The sequence below is a fragment of the Vespula vulgaris genome, chromosome 14, assembly GCF_905475345.1.
Source record: "Vespula vulgaris chromosome 14, iyVesVulg1.1, whole genome shotgun sequence".
NCBI classification, from domain to species: domain Eukaryota; kingdom Metazoa; phylum Arthropoda; class Insecta; order Hymenoptera; family Vespidae; genus Vespula; species Vespula vulgaris.
Window position 1 is genome coordinate 3841553 of NC_066599.1, and position 11700 is coordinate 3853252.

General features: G+C 38.8%; 1 protein-coding gene across 1 annotated transcript; it reads right to left on the reverse strand.

Annotated features, from left to right (window-relative positions):
- Positions 1-3762: 3762 nt before the first annotated feature.
- LOC127069228 (uncharacterized) lies at positions 3763-11348 on the reverse strand. Its single transcript, XM_051006016.1, has 3 exons — positions 9261-11348; positions 5346-5652; positions 3763-4881 (listed from the first exon to the last, which is right to left on the reverse strand). The coding sequence occupies exons 1-3, from the start codon at positions 9499-9501 to the stop codon at positions 3786-3788; spliced, it is 1644 nt and encodes a 547-aa protein (XP_050861973.1). The 5' UTR covers positions 9502-11348; the 3' UTR covers positions 3763-3785.
- Between the last annotated feature and the right edge of the window lie 352 nt (positions 11349-11700).

The following is an 11700-nucleotide window of genomic DNA, read 5'->3' on the forward strand; positions in this document are numbered from 1 at the left end:
CGGCCGATTTTAGATCACCTTGATGATCTTCGATTTAATTTACAAGGACTGTAAAGTCCGATAAGCTCGATGGAATGCAAAGAACGATTTGTATTGGATATTTATTATTTGTAATTAAAAATAATTCGACCTGTTTCATTTCAACGTGAAACTTTTTAATAACTTGTCTGTCTCTTTAAAATAACAAGGTTACGTTAATTCGTTCTAAATGATCGAATTTGAAAAGATAAAAGATTCGTCGAAATCTCTCCCGTTGTAACTGACCTACGACACGAGTCACGTAAAGCCGATTATCCGCCTACCGTACTTCGATTCGAAGAAGCCCAAGTCGCTGCAAGGGGCAATGAATTACTATAGAAGGTCTACCTGTTTCTTCGAAAGGGTCTAGACTCTTTATGAATGAATCAAATAAAAGGAGGCAACAAATAAAAATTCTTTATCGGCGAAGAATTTGCGTTTTTTACATTTACGAAAGAATGAAATTTCATAGAAAAACAAATCTTGTACCATTCGACATTTTTTTTTTTTTCTATTCCCAACGATATAAAAGTTTGATCGAGTAAACTTAAAAATTAGATCTAAACGAAATTCGAACGATTTGTATAGTCCTAATTAATCTCCAAATAATTCATACGTATGTGCATGTATATGTCATTGTCACCCCACATCAGTGAATATCCACCCCTCGCGTGATTAAACTGTAGGAACTATGTTGTTCCCTCCCTCTTTTCTTCGCTCTTAAAATGTCTTTCTGTAAAAAAGAGAGAAAGAAAGAAAAAGAATATTCAGAAAGGTAGGTCGAAACGGAGAGCGTACGTCAACGTTGCAAACGTTATTAGGGAAACAACATAATTATTATTACGAATATTCGAGTCGAATTCCAGAGTCGACAGTTACGAGCGGAAATGAGGGCGAGTTCGCACGAGCGGGTGTTAACGATTTCGCGGGTGGAAAAAATGCATCCGCCCGGTTCCGAAGCGAGCAGTAAATTTAGGCAAGCGAGAATGCCGTGGACGCTTCCTCTCTTAAACTCTAGATTATTTATCTCGCTATTAAATCCACGTTACGAGAATAAAAAAGTTTTGGAGAATGACAGAGAGGGAAAAAGATGGAAGAGACGAGTGAGTTAAATAAATACAAACGACTTTAAAGTGTTAGAGAGAAAGAGAAAGAGAGAAGGAGAATGTTACTGCCTGATAAATTCAGTGTACGTATCCTATCTTAAATCATAGATGATTTAGAACGATAATCTGGTCTTGTATTTTCCTTTTCCCCTTTGGCTAATACATCCTCCTCCTTTACAGATGCACAATAACGAACGAAGACGAAGAAGACGAAGAGAAGACGACGAAGATCTCGAGTTATTCGCTATGACGCGCCGGCCGTCCAATTAAGGGAGAGCTCACGACGGGACTTGGCTCGCTTGGGTTTAACGGGCTATAAAAATTGTTGCTTTGACGTTGGTCTATTCGCGGCTTGGTTGCGTATGCTAACGACGAGCAAAGAGAAAGAGAGATATCGAACTGAGAGAAAGAAGCTTTTCACGATCAAAAGCTCTAGTCACGTTCCTTCGTATTCTAGCCAAGAATGCTGTTCTACGTCTAGTCGCATCTTTGCTTTTTACGATATTTTTCTATGATCTCGTTCGTGTTCTACTTTAGATAAGTATGATAAATCTCAGTATGGCTTGTATATATCTTAAGATTACATATATAAAATGTATTTATGATACAATCGTGAGAAGTGTATATTTTCTTATCGGAACATAAATAAATATATGTTTTCGTAACTTTTATCGTAAATTCTAAACGCAAATTGCATTTGTTTCTAACCTACATTTCTTTCTAACCATAATCTATCTAAATATAGATAAATGAAATCGTCAGAAAATCACTATTCTTTTTTAGTTTTTCTTAATCTTAATTACGAAATAGAAATATCGTTCAACGTTGAATATAAATTCTAAAGGAAATCATACAAAAGGATGTAACATGGTCCACTTTCTAATCTAAATTCGAAGCTAATATAACTAATCAAAGATAAGAGATACGTGATCGAAAGTTTAACAAGATTCTCGTTAAGAAGAACGAGGCTGGAATGTTCCTATTCGTTCCAGTAGTTGACACAAAACGTGGAGTACAATGAACACGAACTCTCTCTCTCTCTCTTTCTCTCAGCTTAAGACACTTATCTAAACGGTCTCTTAGAACGGACCGTATCGCGAACTCGGTGAAAAACTCTAAACTGCGTCTCCGCATGCAGGTCTCACGAGTCAACTCCTAAGTTCGTTCGTTAGTTCGTTCGTTTGCGTGTGGAACTTGAATTGTTTGTAAGAGAAAAAGAGAAAGAGGGAAAGAGAGACTCGGTGTCCCTTAAACACGTTCTACGATTAAACGACGATACCTTATCCGTACTTATTATTACGAAGGAACCAAGAAACTAGGACGATCTTGATACGTAAAGGCTAGTTCTCCTACCTTACGAAAGAGTCCACGTTTAACTCACCTTCTCGATCCTCGTCGATCCACCGTCTTCTTAGTAGATAATGAAAAAGTTGTTTGAGATCCGGATCGAAGAGGAAGCTCGAGATGAAAAAGAGGACTAATTTAGTTAGCCTTTTTTTTCCCTTCTTTCATCATTTTCTATAGAATATTTCTTTATTTCTTATCTTTACTTATTTTTCGTCGAGATTTTTTCGTAAGAGATCTTACGGATATCCCGTAAGGATAAGTATAAGTCTTTTCGCGAGAAAAAGATATATATATATATATATATATATATATATATATATTCCATGGATTTTCTCATGGAATCTATTTAACTCGAATATACAAAAGTTCGATCGCCAGACGTTGAAGAATCGATGAATCGATGAAGTCGCGAGAAAGAGATTTTATTTTTATGCACATATATATGTACCTATGCAATCAACATACGTACATATGTATATATATATATGTATATGTATATCCAAAGGAGAATATGAATATCTTTGGCTTGAGTGAACTTCTCTTTCCGGATCTACGTACATACTTTTCTTTAAATTTATGATAAGTTTAGGAAAGAGTACTACTGAGATCGAGTTCAAGCCGAAAGTTAGATCGAACTTTGCGACGTTTCTTCGTTACTCCTTTTCTCTAACTTATTTTTATTATCCTTTGGGAATATCCTTAAGGAAAGACAAACGATCGAGAAGATCGACGAGGCGTATCGATGAAGAGAGAAATAATGAAAGGGAAGAACGAAGGAAAAAAGGCAATGAAAAATCGTACTAAGAACGAGAGAAAAAGAGAGAAAGAGAAAGAAATGATAATAAGCACAGAGAAACGTCAGAAATGGTGCCACTTGATTTTCAAACTTTGATCGATGCTGTTGATTCTATCCTTAAAGCTCCATTTTTCTTTCATACGTGTTTATTCTTTTCTCTCTCTGTCTCTCTCTCTCTCTCTCTCTCTCTCTCTCTCTCACTGACTTTTTTCTTTTTTTATCACGAGCACATACTCATTTTGTTTCTAGGTCAGATACTTACTCGCCAGTGAACTAATTTAAGTACCATTTCTTTGCTATTAAAACATTTGGAAGGGAAATAAAGAGAAGAATGATTGGCGAAAGAGAAAGAGATTATTGAAAACGTCGATCATATATATGGAGCATGATCGATGTTATACTTATCTGTCTGTCTCTTTCTTTTCTAAGCTCTAAGTTTCAAAGGGATAAGCAATGAAGTATCACAGATTCATAAGGAAGGAATCATCATCATCGTTGAGTTTATCACCGCGACGAATTTATTTATTATCGATGCTATTCAAGTCGTTCAAAGTGACTTTCATTCTAGCCTTGAGCTCATTCGCATAACGCAGAGCAGAGACGTCGATGCGAACGTCTTCCATAAGAAGATCGCAATCGAGATATCTGCTGTCACAGGCTCGATGATGATGCTTCAAGGCATCATTAGGATCCAAATGATGAGCCCTTCTCGTTGTTGGATTCAACGTTGTTAAAGCATAATGATTGTGCACGGTTAAAGCTCGCCTAGTTGAAATGAAACTCTTGACTGAGTCACCTTCAGGAGAAATGCTAGAGGTTCTAACAGTGTCCAGATAATCTGGATTCCCGAGGAAGCTATCGGGTTTGCTCTTGTTCTGCAACTCTGGGAAAAAGTAAGCGTTCCGAACGGAATAAGAGGCAAACTCCTCGAAAGTTTCACCGAGTTTCCTACGCTCGTCGAAGATCAAACCGTGCCAGCTTTTTCTCTTTACCGGTACGATTGCTTCGTCCACGTCGATCGGTATTACAAATTCCGATCGACGTAGATTCTCGTAGAAACAGTGATTGTAAGGTATCAGTTCCATTCTTCTCTTTGTCCATATATCATTGTTGAAAAATTCTCTTCTATCAATTTTATCGTTCGGTAAATCACCCGGCAAGGTTAAATCGAACCACCGAACTACGTTCGATCTCTCGTATAATCTCAATACTTTCAGCACGTTTTCATGAACGTCAAAAACGTAGAAATAAAAGAGTCCAGCACCTAAGATCCTATGTAACTCGACGAATGCCACTAACTTCTCTGATATATCTTCGTCGAAATCGAGTCCCTTGATACAAAGTGTGAATCTTTTGGAATTACTCGAGCTATAATCTTTCTGCGTTTCGTTGTCTCTAAATATGGCTAAACTATGACTAGGATTTTCATAGCAGGACGTAGCACCGACGTACACTCGCGAAGGATACGCCGTGTATCCTTCCAACGACGGTAACTGACAGGACACTAGAATTCCCGTGTAACTGTCTGTCTCTCCTCCCCACTCTTCCAACCATATAGGCGAAACTAGAGCCTCCATGCTGTAACTTCGTACCCTTCCTCGCTCCTCCTCGTACCTGTGTGCGACAAACAGACAAGATGGAAGCGAATTAATTCCAGTCGGTATGGTTGCTTCCAATGTAATAAAGTATAAGAAAAGTATAAGCAAGATATCTGGATGATTTGTATCTAATGAGAAAATTTAACATCTCTCCGATCAATATTATATATCTAATTTACATTTAATTATCTACGATTCAGATGAATATTATCCTTCTTGTCAAAATATATTCGATAACTTTCATTACATTCTTTTTCTTTTTTTTTTTGCGTCATTTCCAAGAACCTATTCCATTGCTATTATGTAAATCAAATAATTACTGGCTTGATCGAAGAAATAAATTAAAGTTTCCGGTCTCCGACTTGTTTCTCGTATTGCTTTAGCTCATCGACGCGGAAAGATGGTAAGGGTCAGCTATCTCTTCTCTCTCCCCCTCTTTCTATCCATCTGATAGAGTACGTTAGCGGAAAAGTGGCTCACCAAACGGTGCAGAAGAGCGAAGAGGTCGGTAGAGGTCCATGCTTGACGGCAATCACTCGGAGACTCGGATAACCGGCCACTCGAAGATCCAAGTGGCCGCTATAGAGAAAGAGCCGTCGAGGGATCGTCTCGAGCCACCTTATAGCGGTTAACTCGAACGCGTCCGACGTCGTTTCCAACGCCATTTCTGACGTCGTTCCGTTCGTTCCATTAGCACCGTCGCACTCCTTCGAAGGCCTGTAATCGAGTGCCAATCTTCGCGCCCACGAATACGCTACGATGCTTCTTGTACCTGGTGGCTCGCCTCCTTAAAAATATAAAATATCGTATCAGCGAGAGGAAAAGAAAGAGAAAGAGATGATTATATTAAATCTATCAGCGTGAATACACAAGATGACTTCACCCTTTCCGTTTATTTATTTCATTATATAGATATCTTTAATTATTTGTAATTATTTCGAGAAATATATTCGAAATTCTTATCATAATAAATATCGTATCTTCTCCTTTATAATTTACTTTGTTACATAGATTAATTTGATTCAAGACGATTTTATAATAACTATTAACTCAAATCGCTCCTATCGATTTATTTTAATATTTAATTAATAATTATTTGTTGGACGACAGACATATTAGCTATGATGTTACATGATACTAATGTAATGTCACGCCTTATTCGTTAAATGTTGCCATTTATGAATCATAAAACGATTCGTATAATCTTCGAAGGAATCTAATATGCGACCGGTCGTAATCGTAATCATCTTGAAAAATTTTGTCGCTTGAAGCTCGCCAAAGGTATAATGTTAAACACGTTGAAACAGTGATGGTGGTACCACCACTCTAAAGGATGAGAGAAAGAGAAAGAGAAAGAAAGAGAGAGAGAGAGAGAGAGAGAGGGAGAGGGATCGTTGCGAAACACCTCGTTCGTTCCGGCTTCACGCGTTTCCCATTATCGGACACATGAGAGATTACGTACGTTTCTAGCGTACGTTGTGGAAAGCATTGTGATTCAACGGGTGGACGGAAGTGACGTGTTACCACTCAACGGATACGTCCTACACGCACGGAATAAACGCTAAAGTGTACTTACCTAGACTTGCAAAGAAAAAGGAAAAAAGCAAAAAAAAAAAATTGATCCACGCCAACAGTTTTGAAATATATGATATATATCAATAATTATTTATATCTAATAAAGATTGAAGATGATCTAGAATACTAAATATTTATTATATTCAATTATCAAAAATTAATGAAATACCATTTAACGCGTAAGACGTTTTCAAGTGTTAGTATTTAAAAATAATCGCAGCAATGGGACAATTATTATCATTGTCTTGTAACTTTATATTAATGAAGATCGATCGAATACGAAATGATGTTGCTTAAATAGAATTCTGATTGCTTTAATCTCCCAATTGAATCTTAATAACGTGCGTGCTCTCGATTGAGAATGAAAGGGGGTGAAAAGGTTGATCGTTTACTCATTTCTTTTTTATCTTCTTTCTTTCAACTCATTCTCTCTACCTCAGTTCTCCCTGTCCGTCTAGTTCTCTCATTTTTTTTTTTTCTATTAGTCTGTTTCGTGTTTCTCTATCCATCACAAGTCGAACACTTTCGATACACCGGTTCTTTATTGGACTCGCTTGTAAATCGTGAATGAATCGATATCCTCACGCGTTCTAACGTTATCGTATCTCTGACATCTAGTCATAATCTTCCATGACGTCGCAAAAGAAAGAGAGAGAGAGAGAGAGAGAGAGAAAGAGAGAGAGAGAGAGAAAGGGGAGGGAGAATCGATGATCATCGATAAATTTTCACGACGGTATCGAGCAACAGGTCTCGGTAACTACTTTCGTTCTTGATCACCGTACGTTCACGTCGATGGGAATGTGGATCGTGAATGTCATCGACTTTTTCTCTTTCTCTTCTCTTCCTCCTCTCTCTCTCTTTCTACATCCGCTTTCGTTATCGCGATCGTTAATGGCAAACGTTTGCATACGCTGGCAGACTCCTTTACTCTTTTACACTCTCCACTTCATACGTCGAACGTAAACGAAGCTTTTTAAAAAAAATTTTTTTTTCCTTTTTTTTTGCTTTGCTTCTTTTTTCTTTGTATTTTTCCTTTTTTTTTTTTTTTAAAGACAGAAAAAGAAAGTTGTAGCCAACGATTGACCCAACGAAGGAAAGGAGAAGAACGAGACGGTATATTATGCCTCGTGTTACCTGCTGGGAGTGTGATCCTCAGTCGTGCCCTTTTGCGATTACCCTTCTGCTGCATCGTGTCTAGCAAAGGTGTGCCTTTGAGTACGTACCAACGCCAGTACGTGTACCTCACTTATGTGTATCTCTGTGTACGTCTGTGTCTCTGTCTGTGTCTGTATTTTACGAGAAGGCACTTTAACTACGCGTACTTCACTCGTACTCACTCGTTCGGAGAAACGGCCGAAATTATCGTCGCGAGATCGCTCCTCATAATTTAGCAAGAATAATAACAACGATCGACGGGCGGTCTACAGAGAAAGAGAAAGAGAGAAAGAGAGAGAGAGAGAGAGAGAGAGAGAGAGAGAGAGAGAGAGAGAGAGAGAGAGAGAGAGAGAGTACTCAGAAATATGTCGTAAATTATTTCGTCTAATGAAGTCGCCGGCTTCGAAAAACGAGACGTCGAGATTTATACACGCTTGGATTCTTTGTATCCATTTGAGAAGTTTCTTGAATCTTTCTTTACGATTTCTTCATGTTTTTTTTTTGCTTCCGTTCTTTTCGTATCATAAAAAAAATATTTTTTTTTTTTTTTGATTTTTGTTAAGTGTGTACGTTCGTACACGCGCATGCGCGCGTGTGTGTTGTATTTTTCTCTGAATCGAATTTATTCCTTTTTTTATTTGTGAACGATTTGGTCATACGATTTATGATCGCCCCAGGTAGAAACTTCGATCGAGACTTAAACTTCACGAACAATACCATTCGTACGAAAGGAAAGAAGATAGGATCGTGCCGAGTGGACGGAAAAAAAGCTCGAGAAATTTCCCTTCCTTCCTTCCTTCCTTCCTTCCTTCCTTTCTTCCTTAGTTACTTGCTTCTACCGACCGGATAGCCGTGAATGCTGAGAAACTCTATATATTCGCGCGAGTAAGAAACACTCACGATCTTTCTACCTGCTGAGCGAACACTTAGAAAGAGGGATCTCTTTTCGTTCGAATGTATTTTTTAAATTCATAGATCAACAAACGAATTTATGATTTTTCTCTTTTTTCTTTCTTCTTCTTCTTTTTCTTTTTCTTTCTTTTTTTTTTTTTGAACGAACTGAATCCGATTTAGAACGAAAAAAGAAATCAAATAAAAGAGATCGTATGCGGGTTAGAAATTGATAATTAATAAATCGGCGAAATAAAATTGTAATTTCTTTACCAAGAGAAATAACCATAATAATCGAATAAAGTTAAACTTAAGAGGAGCAGTAAAAAAAATAAATAAATAAATAAATCACATTGCAGAATCACATTGCAAAATGAAGCCGAAGACAAAGAGTAACTGTTCGAAGAAAACGAACAAAGAAGAGAGATCAGCTTAGAATTGTCTGAACTTTAAAAAGAAAAATAGTAACCAAAAGGAACTAACGATAGAAAGTAAGAACAATTCGTATCTATTGATCTTCCTAGGAAGAGAATTGCAATTGTCCAAGAGAATAGAGTTAAGGGCCGAAGGTACGCTACTTCCCGGAGGTTGCGAACCCGTTCGGCGATAACGAAAGGGCAAAGGTTGTAGCTAGCTCGCGGCTAGCTCGCGACGACGACGACGACGACGACGACGACGATGGTAGTCGTGGTGGTGATGGTAGTGATGGTGGTGATGGTGATGGTAGTGGTGGTGGCAGGCGCAGCGCGCATGGTGAGGGAGAAAATTGCTTACCAGGCGTGGGAGGAGGATCGGCCGGAGGATCCGGGAGTCGTGGCGGCGAATCGAGGAGAGTGAGGACGCATAGTGCGGTGACCAACACTGCGACCAGGCCAGCTCTGCACGCTCTCTTCGTACAGGCAACCAGCATCTTCTTATTTTGCCCCTCTTTTCTTATCTTCCTAGACTGGTCCGTTCGATAGTCGATCGTCAATATTTGTAATATCTTCGTTCCGTCTATCGATCTTTTCCACATCTGGCAAAAGCGATCGATAAAGAATTGAAACGTTTATTAAAAGTCTTTTAATCTACTAGATCAAGTTGTTTCCTTTCTTATTGGTATGCTTGGATCAACGATCAATTTACTAAACGATCGATCACGTTTGACAGCTTAGAATTTAATCACAAGGTCGATGCACGTGACTCGATTTAGAAATAAAGACTTGTACACTTCCAATTCACTTTCTACTAGGTCTCAAAGAACCTGAACAAAGACTCCAAGAACTTGGAACAAGACTCCGTCACGTAGCTTGCACTTCTTTGGAATATTTCAAAGTTAACGAAGGTGATGATGCGAACGAACGTCACCTCCCAAACACCCCTCGATCCGCACCAGGCTCACAGCTTTTTCAGAGTCGCGACCTCGGTTTCTTCTTGGAACACGTTGATCCTTTTTCGTGCACGGAGGGTCGCAGGACACCTGGTTAGAGTGGTAACGAGAAAAGACGGCTGATCTTACTCGCCTAAACGAGTCGCTCGTATCTTTCGTCTCTCTTTCTCTTTCGCGTATGAGAACAAGCACGAAGAATCTGTCTTCTTGGTCGCTCGTAAAAAGGATCTCGTTTAAGACTCAACCTCCCACGCGACTCTCTCTCTCTCTCTCTCTCTCTCTTTCGTCTTTGTAACCAACGGAGACCATTTATGGTCGTCTCTGAGGTTTATCTTTTCATTAGACTTCCTCTCAGATTTTTAAATTAAATATTCGATAATCTAATAAACCTCGTTAAATGTAATACTCGTAAAAATGTTGTTTCTCTTTGCCTGCCCCCCCTCTCTCTCTCTCTCTTTCTATTTCTTCTCGAACTCACAAGTTTTTCAAATGCTTTTTATGCTTCAGATATCGTGCGAATGTTCGATCCTTTGAGAAAGGACAATAGTCTTTCATCTCTTTCCGTTTTGGTTCCTCAGGATCACGCTCCCAGACGCAAGCTGGCGTGACCATTTCGAATCCATTCGATGTACCTTCGATTTCATCGTTGGTCGCCACCTGAAACCGGAACGACTCCACCTAAGTTTCTTCTTCTCCTTCTTCTTCTTCTTCTTCTTCTTCTTCTTCTTCGTGTCTCCCGATCGTTCTCGCCCACGAGAACATTATACAAGCCGCAGATCGATTTTCGATTTCCTCGCTCGCTTCTCTCTCTTCCTCTTTCTCTCTCTCTATCTCTCGATCCGTGGGAATAGGAACTTTCGAGATTACTTTCGTGGTAACGGGATGTTCCCCAAACTTCCTCGATGTTTCAACCGTAGAAACCGATTTCGATTTAGCTTGTATATTACATGATCCTTATCGAGAATTTGTTGGGTCTAACTTTGGTGATATTCAAGGTAAACGAAAATGCTCGCAGTTTTTTATCACGAAAATACAAACAGGCGGGGAAATAGAAAACTGTCAAATATTTACTTCACTGATCACTGCTTCTATTCCTTTTTTTTTTTTTTTGGTAATTATTCACTCGAATCATGGATATCGACAACAAAATTTCTTTGAAATTTTAAAGAAAAAAAAAAAAAAAGAAAAGAAAATTAGCGAATACCGAAGGAAAATTCTTTAAGTTCGTAAATAAAGAGACGCACGAGTCGCACGTGGTCGGCGAATCGAGCAGCGGGATTGGTGCAATCTAGCCTGCGCGAGAGTCGAGAGCGTACTGCGTCCACGCGGGAGGTTAACGCGCCAGCAGAGCCTTGCCACGACTCGACGACTTTGGACCCGTTGCCTTAGCATGCTTTGCCAATGCGCCTTTGCGCCATGCTCGTCCCCGTAACTCGCCTCTGCATTGCCTTGCCTTTACCTTGCCTTTACCTTGCCTTCCCTTGCTTTCCTTTACCCCACCATGTCTAACTTCTCCTACTACTCCTCTCAATCTTTACCATACTCTATTTCTTTGTCTATAATGTTCTTCCTTTCCTTTCATCGAAACTATCATGCAAAGTGATCTATTTCGCAACTCCTTAAAGTTTCTCCGTTATTCTACAACGTGTTCATCTTAATAAATTGTATGTTCGTGTTAACGATATATCTCAAATTTGCAAATAAAATCCATCAATTTTTATCGAATATCGTACGATACGTATATATATATATATATGTATGTATGTATGGAATATTTTAATTATGATTTAATTTAATTTGATCCTTTTATCTTCCGATTCCAAGCGTACGAACTTTTGTGGTTTG

Excerpts from the sequence above, each read along its gene's own strand:
- LOC127069228 (XM_051006016.1), bottom strand. The coding sequence starts at position 9,501 with ATGTGGAAAAGATCGATAGACGGAACGAAGATATTACAAATATTGACG. Across the intron at positions 5,653-9,260 it reads CGATCCTCCTCCCACGCCTG|GAGGCGAGCCACCAGGTACA; the intron begins GTAAGCAATTTT and ends TATATTTTTAAG. Across the intron at positions 4,882-5,345 it reads TCGCTCTTCTGCACCGTTTG|GTACGAGGAGGAGCGAGGAA; the intron begins GTGAGCCACTTT and ends TGTCGCACACAG.